The sequence below is a fragment of the Coptis chinensis genome, chromosome 6 (genome assembly GCF_015680905.1).
Source record: "Coptis chinensis isolate HL-2020 chromosome 6, ASM1568090v1, whole genome shotgun sequence".
Taxonomy (NCBI): Eukaryota; Viridiplantae; Streptophyta; class Magnoliopsida; order Ranunculales; family Ranunculaceae; genus Coptis; species Coptis chinensis.
In genome coordinates this window covers 3622729-3634047 of record NC_141461.1, presented here as the reverse complement: position 1 = coordinate 3634047, position 11319 = coordinate 3622729, and the positions used below count along the sequence as shown (strand labels likewise).

Genomic DNA, 11319 nt, shown 5'->3' with positions numbered 1-11319 from the left:
AGACTCAGTTAGGTGATTTTTATAAGTTTTGCATGATAACCATTGTTAGGTGTCAATTTCAAATTTTTATCTAAAACCAGTCAACTATTCACTTGGTAAAAGATCACAAAATAAAAGTATGTATAACAGTTTTGACTCCAACTGGCAATTGAGTTCGAGTTGAATTGTTTCAATCTCAATTCTCAAGTGACCGTCACAACAAAGTGTGTTATAGCTGTCTTCTATTTCTAAAAATAAAACCAAGCTCATTGCTTATTCCTTAACACCCAAGAAAACCTCCGTTTTCATCATTACTGATCTCACTCTCTCGTTTTTAGTAACTTGTTATTGAACTTTCTTCTATATATAGATTTCATTACTATACTCTCACATTCTCAGAAAAGTAGTAATAATAATATTGGTCATGGGTGGTCGTAATGTAGGAAAGATTTCCATGCAACCAATTGCAAACAACAAGGCACGAAGAGTTACTTTTGTTAAGAGAAAGAATGGCTTAAAGAAGAAACTACACGAGTTAACAACTTTGTGCGATATTGAAGCTTGTATGATTTGCTTTGATGGTGATGACGGCACTGTTGAAACATGGCCTGAAGACCAAAGGAAATCTAATGGGGTCATTCAGAAATACAAACGAGTTGGAAGGATAGAAAGAGAGAAGAATTGTGCCGACGTCGAGAGCCAATTGGAAGCAAGGAAGAAGAAGTTGGAAGATAGTTGTGGTTGGGATCAACGGCTTGATGATTTGTCAAAGGAGAGTTTGAGTGAGTTGGGGTGTTCACTGGATTGTCAATTGGAGAAAGTGAGGGAAAGGGTTCATCAGTTGAACAATGTGAGTCATGAAAATAGTAATTCTGTGCTTGTTGGTGAATCCCATCCACCTTATTTTGGCGACAATTCAGTGATGATAGGAAGCCCATCCAATTATTACTATGACAATCAACAATTTACGATGGCAGAGTGCTACGGGACTGACAATGATCATCAAACTGATTTTTCTGGGGTGGCTCAACCAATAATTATTCAACCCCCACCACTTCAGCAGGCCATGCCATGGTCGCAACATGCCACTATGTACTTGTACTCTCTCTAATCGATAGTTTACCACTATTTAATTTCTCTATAAGATTTGTATTGTTTTTTTTTTTTTTTTACGTAATCTTTAAATTTACTCTATTTGTTTTACTCACTCCTTTTCTCTAGATTTCACTATATGAAATTGGACTTCTTGGAGGTTCACTGTTGATTTATGGATTCGTCAAGTTAACTAATTAGGATTATTAAGCCAAATTCTCTTCGAATTTTGTTGTGAGGTTACAAATACTCTCATGAGTTTCACTGACAAGAAAAACTACAATTCAAGCTCACTTATAAAAGCTAGCTATCACTGTGCTGTTCTACTATGAAGTATCCAACATATATGGCTTGTCGCAAAAAGGTCTTAAAGCCTGGACAAACAACGTGGAAATAATTTTCAACAGAGTACCTGAAAACTACTAGTGAGGTTGTTACTGATTAATATCATAAATATATTTACACTTAAAACCGAGACAAAGTGTCCTTTTTGTGTAGTAGTTAACTAAGATGAATGTATGCCCTTTTCTGAGTTTCCGTGTTGGCGATAATCCTATTGTCAAAATGGGTGCAATGCTAAATCCCTGTGCTGGAAGGACATGGACTGGAGGTTCACCCACACCACACCCATAGATCCCCAGATGACCACAATCTGTGATGCTAAGTGTGGTGTGGGTGGGGGGATAGGATATATATCTCATATAAACACTCGCCAGTCACCACTCTGTCAGGTCACAACTCATCAATCTTCCACCAGTTGTGTAAACATGGATGGAATTATTTCCCCGGCATCTTTCATGAGTTCAACCTCTGCATTTGAGGTCTCTATAAGCCATCCACTCGAGCTTGTCACTGTCATAGGACATGAGCAGCTAGTTTCCATAGCACATAGCAGCCATCTGGGCAGTCGAGGGTCAGGCAAGTGCGGTGGACAGTCGTTTTTTCCACCTTCATCACCAGAGCCAAAACAAATGCGAAAAAATTTCTCCATACTCAAGACTTCCCAATCCTCAAAACCCAAACTTTCCTATTCATCCACTTTTTTCCTCAAACCCCTTTTTCAGACATGGATGATAGTTGTGCCATCTGTGGTCTGTGCTGAATCTCTTGAATGGGTCGCTTACAGTGCATGTGGCCATTGTGAAGTCTGTTCGACCTGTGTCTCTCGTCTTCACTTCATCTGTGGTGATCTCAAATGTTGCGTGTGCAAAACTGAATCACAATCTGTTTTTGTCACCAAGGTTCGGGTTTGTTGCAAATGTTGCTTCCATGACATATATATTAACTTGTTAAAGGTCAAAATTTGTTGCAACAGCCAAGTCCACACTGTGGTAGACATAATCTGATCTATTTAATATGTCATGGAAGCAAGCACACATAAAGCATCGTCAGCTGTAACCTTCTCTAAATTTTGAAACTATGTGGTACTACTTTCACCACCCATCTGCATAAAGCAGCGCACATCGTAAATAAAGATAGAGACCAGCTGTAAAGTGAGTTCAAATGTGCCAGCTAATCACGTCAAAGATTAAATTGAACAGAGCTTGCGGTTGTAAACAAAATATTTGCAAAAGAACATCATTTCATCACTCAAGTATGCCCATTATATTCTAAACATTGGATGTAGTGCATTTTACACTAACTATAGTTCCAGATTACTATCTTCAGCAAATTTGTGGACTATATATGTACAAACAAGTCAGTTTTGCATACACTACAAGAAAGACATGATGATACAAGTCTGACAAACTATGACTGAATAGAGATCAACCAGTGGTACGGTTACCTATTGTGGTTTCAATTTTCACTGATAAAGATACTGTAATAAAAAAACCAAAATTAAAAAAGAAGGTATGAATCGTCTGGTGAAAATAATAAAGTATCACATGTAGTCTAATGAAAATTGTCATTAATCTGATAAATAAAGAAGCAAAAACTGATCAGGTTCATCATACACCTATTAAGGAAAACAGTCCAGGTGCTATTCTTGTGTAGACATGGTACCATCACAATGCATTCAAGAGGTATAAAAGGTGACTCATTTCCCATAGCAAGATTATATGGCACTAAAAATCTGTCAGTAGTAGTTTTAGGTATGTAATTTGGTTAATGCATTTGATGCTCTATAGCACAATTTGGTCAATTACACTAAACTGCATACACATATACACATACGTATTGAAATAGTGCTTAGAGATACAGGGATGCAGAACGCAGTTTCAACGGTATAAAGCATAGAATGCCAATCCAAATCGGGTCTGACAGAGTTTCTCTTCTAGACGCCAGGCTAGATTGCATATAAGGAGGATACTAAACACTTGTTTTTGCAATGTGGAGCTCATAATAGGTGTGACGTGTGAGTCAGTGGCGCCTGGTGCCAGATGCCAGTTCGAGTGTCATCTCAAGGTTGCTACATTCTGAATATATAGCAACATATATGCACAAAAATATGAGGGACAGAGAAAGATGAATGTGATATGAACATATAGAGAATCAGTGAAACTTAAATATAATGTGTGGTGTAAAGAGAAAAAGTAAAAACACAACCAATAAGAGATTGTTGATCAGTTGTAACATCAGCACACGGACACGGAGTACACTACATGCACGGATGCACCCTTGTCAATGTAACTAAGAGTACAACTAGGGAGAATTCAAACAAAAAAACAGGGGAGAGCAAAACCATAGGACTAAAGGATCATATCACACGTATTCCACCTCAGATACTGATTAAAATTGCCAAAACAAAATGTGAAATCTACGTCAGGTAGCCATTTATGTGAAGAAACAATATGAAACTATCATTATTAACCAACAAAAGAGATAAAACACATTCAAACACATTCTACTCTTGTATGCCATCTCGGCCTCATCTTACTTTCTAAATTTTTCTCCATATATCAATGCAAATACTAGTATATTGAGCTAAAACTACATTCTCGTCCAACTGAATCAATGGTATGCAACAGTAAGTCAGTAACACTATTTCAAATATTTCACTCGCCACCAATAAAATGATGTCATGTCATACACATTTGAGTGTTTGACACTGCCAAATACACGTTAATATGGTTGTCTATGTACTATGTGCGACAAGAAATGCATATTCCATTGCTTTACAATCAGTAAAGTTCTGATTTCTTTCACTAGCTCGAAATCAGCTACATCAATTGCAAAACATACATTGATATACTGGACATGATAGCATAGCTGATTACTCATGGCACTGCTACTGGGTAAACAAATAAACCCACAGACTGAGTAATTAGGGACGGCATGCAATAGACCATCATAGTTGTCTTCCACAATTTGAAATGAGATTACGTACCTTATACACGCAAATGAATAAGAATAAGATCACAAGTATTTTGAGTGCACTTGTGCTTCTTGCTTTCCAAAATTCTTTAGTTCACTTCCTAAGAAAATAAGTCATACTTCATCAACTGGGTCCAGTGCTAGCTTTCCACCTTTCACATATGAATATTGTCTGATTATTTCCAACTCTGGACAAATAATAGGTTTAACAAGTTAAATTGGCAATACAAATTTTTTACTACATAGAAAAGGCTTCCAAAGGGTTTTATACTTTGGCAAATTATCTTATATGAAATTAGAGCAAATCCGTGAGATGGATGAAAAATCAACATGCTCACAAATGTGATAGGAACATATAGAGAATTAGTGAAACGTAGATATAATGTGTGGTGTAAAGAGGAAACATAAAAACACAACCAAATATCAGAACCTATGTAACATCGACACATGGACACGGAGTACAGATACCCTTGACAATGTAACTAAGAGTAGAACTAGGTAGAATTCAAACAAAAAACAGGGGAGAGAAAAACCATAGGACTAAAGGATCATATCACACGTATTCCTCCTCAAATATGAAGAGCTTGAGTTTTGGTAACATAATATATAACATAGTTTATTACTCATGGCACTGCAACTGGGTAAACAAAAAAACATACAGACTGAGTACTAATTAGGGACGCCATGCAATAGACCATCATAGAACTACGTACATAGTGACTTACATAATTTCAAATGATGATTTACCTTATACATGCACATCAATAAGAACAAGTTTTGAGTGCACTTGTGTTTCTTGCTTGTCAAAATTCTTTAGTTCACATCCTAAGAAAATTAGTTATACTTCATCAACTGGTCCCAATGCTAGCTTTCCACCTTTCACATGTGAATATTCTCTGATTATTTCCAACTCTGGACAAATAAAAAGTTTACCATGTTAAATTGGCAATAAAAAAATTTCACATAGTGTCTTACATAATTTCAATTGGTGATTTACCTTATAGATGCACATCAATATGAATAAGCTCGCAAGTATTTTGAGTGGACTTCAGCTTCTTGCTCGCCAAAATTCTTTAGTTCACTTCCAAAGATAATTTGTCATATTTCATCAACTGGGACCCAGTGCTAGCTTTCCACCTTTCACATATGAATATGGTCTGATTATTTATTTCCAACTAAATATGTACAAAAAAAAATATTATTTCCACCTCTAGGTTTTATTTCCAACTAATTATCTACAGAGAAAAAATATTATTTCCAACTAATTATCACATATGAATATTGTCTACAACTAATTATCACGTATGAATATTGTCTGATTATTTATTTCCAACTAATTATCTACAAAGAAAAAAATATTATTTCCACCTCTGGGTTTTACACGTTAAATTGGCAATACAAAGTTTTCACTACAAAGAAAAAACTTCCAAGGGTTTTATACTTCGGCAAATTATCTCATATGAAATTAGAGCAAATCTGTGAGATGAATGGAAAATATCAACATGCTCGCATGGACACAGAGTATAGGCACCCGTGTAAATGTAACAAGTGGGGGAAAAAAAAGGCGATGGGGGAGAGGGATACAGATTAAATTGCCAAAAGAAAATATGTGAAGAAACAATATGAAACTATCAATAAGTTGAAAATTAACTGTTATTGTTAGAACATCCATACTCCCATGGTTGATTCCTAACATATAAGTAATTTTGGTGACAAAATTAACAATAAAGTCAAGAGAACATTATGCAGTTAATGAAAGTTTAGAAAATACCCTAATCATTGGTGTTGATGGTTTCATAATTCAACACGATTCTCGACTCGAAGGAGGGGAATCCGGTTCCAGTCCTCGCATCTTCTATGTAGCTCTGGACGACAATTGATGACGCGAAGCGAAGTTAATGCTGGAAGCTCTAGCAGCCACTCTGGTAAATTTCTCAAATTCTCGCAACCGTCAATTTCAAGAGTTTGAAGTCTACGGGCATGCTTTATTTCCTCTGGTAAAGACGTCAACTGAGGCAACCAACGCAACCATAAATATTGAAGGGAAATGAGGTGCTGAAAATCCACCGACATGATTTCCAATTCTGGACAATTCCAAATATCCAACTTCTGGAGGGCAGTTAGATGTTGCAGCGATGATTCAGATAGAGATTTTAGACTCCCACAATTAGCAATCCGCAATCTCTCGAGAGAAGTCAGGTTTCGTAATCCCTCTGTCAGAGATTCCAAACCTCCACATCTCCAAATACACAATTTCGTAAGTGTCGAAAGATTTTCAAGTTCCGTAGGAAGCCTTTTCAGTTTGTTGCAATCGTAGATCTCCAATTCTTGCAGACGCGTAAGGTTTCGTAGAGGTGCTTCTGGAAGAGTTTCCACTTGATCAAATCCCGTAATCCGAAGGTAAGAAAGATTGTGTAGATTTTCCACCGACTCGAGCGAAGGATCATTGCCTTTCCCCACAGATAAGTGTGTAATAGAAGATGGCAGTGGCGTGGGTAATTTCAATTTGGGGCACTTATAAAGATGCAAACTTCGGAGGCAAGAAGGGAGTAGGAGACATTCTGAAGACCATCCTTCCACGTTAGGCATGTTATAAAGTTCGAGGCGAATCAGTTCTCGGAGTGCGGTAGAAGACCCTACCCAACCAGGCAACATCACACCGGGGTACCCATAAATACGCAAATGTTCGACAGAGTGAGGCTGGAGTGCTTCTAACACCTCTTTGCTGTTGTTGCATTCAATTTCAACGTCAGACCAACCACCCGGCCACCGTAGGTGTAGGCATGAAAGGTTCTCCTTACTCCTTAAGTTGGCTTTGTAAGCATCCCTTGGATCAAGCACATACTGAAGCCCATCTATGGTTAATTCTCCTTCAAGATGGTCTAGCTTTTCCAACTCCTGGATACCAGCAGAGTCACTAAGTTGACTTACCACAAACGTACTTAGCTGCTTGAAGCAAGTCAATTCACCAATTCCCATTGGCATGTGAGTCAACTTTGGATCCTCATAGTTAATGCCAATGTAATTGTCAGTGCCAATCACTAGTTTTCTGAGCTTCCTCATTTTGCTCAAGTTCTTCGGCAACATTTTAAGATTGCAACATTTCTGTAGGTTAAGGGTCTGTAAATTTGTTAGGCAGCAAATAGATTCAGGTAAAACACTGATTCCAACTTGATAAAGATCAAGGCACCTCAACTGCTTCAAGTTTCCAATTGATTGTGGTAAAGTTGTTAATTTTAAGTTGGAGCTTAGCACTAGTATCTGCAGGTTTCTTAGGTTACAGATGGATTTGGGTAGTGATGCAATGTTCATGTTACTGAGGTTGAGATACCTCAAGTGCTTTAAACGACCGAAAATAGGTGGTAGACTACTGAAGGTCCATAAATTGCTGAGATCTAGCACTCTTAAGTACTCAAGTTGTGAAAGCCTTGATACAAAGAGCTCTAAAAGGGAACTGGTTGCACAGTGCTGGAAAAGGATTGTGCGGCAGAATGATTGAGATTTAAAAATTGTGTTTAGAGTTGCTTGTGATGGTGCCGAATCATATGTCACCGATACATGTCGTGCCTTCTGAGGAACATCCCTTATCTCACCAATTTTCAGAGACAAACAATCATTGACCATAACTGAGCATGCAAGATCGTGCATGAGATCGTGCATCTTAAACGTAACTTTTTGCAGAGTTACATCTTCACACATATCTTGGAAGAAAGAGCACCTCAGTAACTCGTTAAAAACTTCACCACCGATGTCTTCCACCTCTATCCCTCCACTCGATTGGATAAAACCATTTGCCATCCATTGATGGATCAATTTTTCCTTCTCCATCGTATAATCTTTTGGATATATGGAGCAAAATGCAAAACACTGCCTCCAAATTGGAGGCAAATGGTTGTAACTCAATCTCAATGCAGGTAAGATGGTATTCTCCCCAGGAAGAGTCCAAATTTCGCTGTCTCTTACACATCTCCAAAATTTATCATTTCTGGAGTGTAACAAGCTTCCTAGTGCCTTTACAGCAAGTGGTACACCTCCACACTTGCTTATAATCTCCTCACCCATTTTTCTCAAGTTTGGAGTGATCTCATCGTTCTCCATACCAAACGCATATTGCTTGAATAGAAGCCAACAATCATGCTTTGGTAGAAAACTGAGTTCATGTGTTGGATTAATGATGCATGTGGTAGAGTCTACAAATGTTTGGAAACGTATAGATTCTACCACTGTCGGGAGACGAGTTGTTACAATGACTGAACTTCCTTTATCTCCACATGTGAGAAGATGAATTATTTTATTCCACTTCTCCCGATCATGGTCCCATACATCATCCAATACCAGCAAAAACTTATTGTTCTTTAATAATTTCCTGAGGTAGTCCTGCATAGGATCTAAGTCGGCAAGATAACATGCTTCTGGAGAGAGAGAATCTATCATCATTTTTGTAACTCTTTTGAGACTGAAATCATCGGAGACACAAATCCAAATTTTTTTGTGGAAATAACCATAAACCCACTCATCATTATAGATCAATTGAGCAAGGGTAGTCTTCCCTAAACCACCAATTCCTAGTATGGGACATATGGAAAGACAATTCTGACTGCGCGCATTGTCTTGCAGTATCTTCACGATACTTTCTCGGTCCTCAACTCTCCCATAGATTACCGGTTCAGTTAGAAAAGAGCTAGTTTCTCGGTCTTGAGGGGAATCTTCAACTCTAACTCCAGAACTCAAAAGAAAAATGTGTCGCTCAGCAGCAATTTCATCAAATTTTTGTATAAGCTCTTTAATTTCTTTTCCCAGTTTGTGACGAAACACAAGTTGTTTGAAATGAAAACAAGTTGAGAGGGAGTTACTTACTTGGTTACCGCAACTCGGCTCCCCAACCTCTGACTCAATGCGTTGAAATTCTAATGCGCAATCATCCATAATGTCTTCGGCTTCATAAGCAGCATCTTTGAGCTTTCTTAGCCAACCTCTAATCGACTTGTCTTTGATCTGTTTCGTCTCGGCGTCGTCAAGAACAGATAGAACAGTGGCCAAAGTGCTGGATAGTTTCTCCAAGTCCTTCTTCACACCATATAGTGAACCAAACTCGGTGCTGATCAGACAAGTTAAATTGGAAAAAAGTAGTTCAACAATGGGAGAAACAAGTACATCGGCCATATCGTAGTGAAGGGGTGATGATAAATTTTTTGTTATAAGAATGAGAGAAAGATATCGCACAAACACTTGTATAAATAACTGGTTGGACACTGAAACAATGGAGAAAAAGTCTCCGTGTTGACAATTTTCCACCGCTCATTTCGCTGCTACGTGCGTCACAGAAATGGATGAAATTATGTCGGCTACTCGTTTTACATTTGAACAATTTTCTCTCTCAACAACTCTCAAGTCTCAACAACTCTCAAGGCTGTGAAGCAATCAAAGAGAATAACCGCGCCTTCCTTATTTGAAAACTAGCATCATGCACGTGTTCGCGCACGTTGTATTAGACAGACAGATTCTAACATTCATTACCTCAGCTTAACCTGTACATGTTTCAATTATTGTATTTCGAAGGGAAAAGATTTAGACTTGAGAACCGCATGGTTTGGAGAGAATGCAGAGATAAACCTGGGAAGCTTCTTGTAGTACCGCCCAATAGAGTAAAAGTACTGATTGAGAACAATCACATAGTTGATCATGCACCATGCACTAATTGACTAAATAGCATATTCTCGTTATTCCATTTAAACAGTGTTTTAGTATAAAGCTGCACATTTATTGCAGAAAAGAAGGGAAAGAAAAATAGTTCTCACACAGTTCAATTAGTAGCACTTATTGTATTCACTGAGGTAGGGGGCAACAAATTAAAAGATGCATACTTCACGGACAAAGTATTGCTTCAATAGCACTTAGATGCACTTAAATTTTGCACGGCTTACAAAGGCACCAAAGAGTACCAAAGAAACCAAATCAGCAAATCAGTAATGATTCTAGTAGCATCAAGAGTATCAGTTCTCTCTCGGATAAGGTGGCTCTTGCCAACCACATCAGCAATGGTGAAAATCAAAATAATGACAGATTTGTATCCCAATGCAAGGCCTAAAATAATGTTAGTAGCAGTTCCAATTCTGCAGGAATCAACATCTAGCACGGGGCTGCAACAGAAAAACAGAAAATAAGAGTTGATATAGGATGGATAAAGAAATAATAAAGAATATAGAAAAACTTATTAGAATAGAAAACCTGTATGCATTTCTAGTAGAGTATTCAATCACAAAGTCAATGACTGAGGTTACCCATTGACCAAATGGCAACACAAAAAAATAGTTCCCTGCAAAGAAGATCAATTTAGTGCACCATGCCTAATCTTCGACATACCACGTGATATGTAAAGTAACTTACCAATTTTTCACAAATTTTTGCTCTCCAAAATAAAAAATTGTAAAGGATGATGATAGCGCATGCCAGGTAACAATTGTAATTCCAATAGTGATAAAAAACAATTGATATAATGAGTTGCTTCTTCAATGCAGGCTCAATTTCCTTGACAACATTGATTTCAAATATATCGGTTGCAAAAAAAGGTGGTGTCAGACTGGCAATAGTACCCATGGAGCTGATGAGTAATGGATACATCATGACAGTGAACTGATGGTTGAATCCATAGGAAAAGATGGAGGCAACAACCAAAGTAGCAAAGGAGGCCTCAACATATGAGCCAAAAAGGTCGGAACCCATCCTAGTAATATCACCAACATTGTCAGCAATCACCTGAGCAAAAGAAAAATGAACTACACATCAAACAAATAGGAGCATCAAAAAATGTAAAACACAAATGGTCAAGAATGATTTTCTCAAAGCAGGCCCCAAAGCACCACTAATTGACTATTCAAAAAAACTAAAATTGGTAGCTCTAAAAAATGGTTTTTAACCATAAATGAATCACAA

General features: G+C 37.7%; 2 protein-coding genes across 5 annotated transcripts; one reads left to right on the top strand and one right to left on the bottom strand.

Moving 5' to 3' along the window:
* The first annotated feature begins 403 nt into the window (after window positions 1–403).
* LOC147490828 (agamous-like MADS-box protein AGL82) lies at window positions 404–1090 on the top strand. The gene has a single exon (XM_086567119.1). The coding sequence runs from the start codon at window positions 404–406 to the stop codon at window positions 1088–1090; it is 687 nt and encodes a 228-aa protein (XP_086423245.1).
* A 390-nt stretch (window positions 1091–1480) lies between these two features.
* LOC147490827 (disease resistance protein RGA2-like) lies at window positions 1481–9661 on the bottom strand. Of its 4 annotated transcripts, none has more exons than XM_086564886.1 (5): window positions 6158–9661; window positions 5384–5561; window positions 5134–5298; window positions 4400–4574; window positions 1481–2515 (listed from the first exon to the last, which is right to left on the bottom strand). In XM_086564886.1, exon 1 carries the CDS (start codon window positions 9547–9549, stop codon window positions 6181–6183), a length of 3369 nt encoding a protein of 1122 aa, XP_086421012.1. In that variant the 5' UTR covers window positions 9550–9661; the 3' UTR covers window positions 1481–2515; window positions 4400–4574; window positions 5134–5298; window positions 5384–5561; window positions 6158–6180. The 4 variants fall into 4 exon arrangements, with proteins under 4 accessions (XP_086421012.1, XP_086421011.1, XP_086421014.1 ...); XM_086564885.1 differs by having other exon boundaries at window positions 5384–5523; XM_086564888.1 differs by having other exon boundaries at window positions 4400–4538; window positions 5384–5523.
* Between the last annotated feature and the right edge of the window lie 1658 nt (window positions 9662–11319).

Excerpts from the sequence above, each read along its gene's own strand:
- LOC147490827 (XM_086564886.1), bottom strand. The coding sequence starts at position 9,549 with ATGGCCGATGTACTTGTTTCTCCCATTGTTGAACTACTTTTTTCCAAT.
- LOC147490828 (XM_086567119.1), top strand. The coding sequence starts at position 404 with ATGGGTGGTCGTAATGTAGGAAAGATTTCCATGCAACCAATTGCAAAC.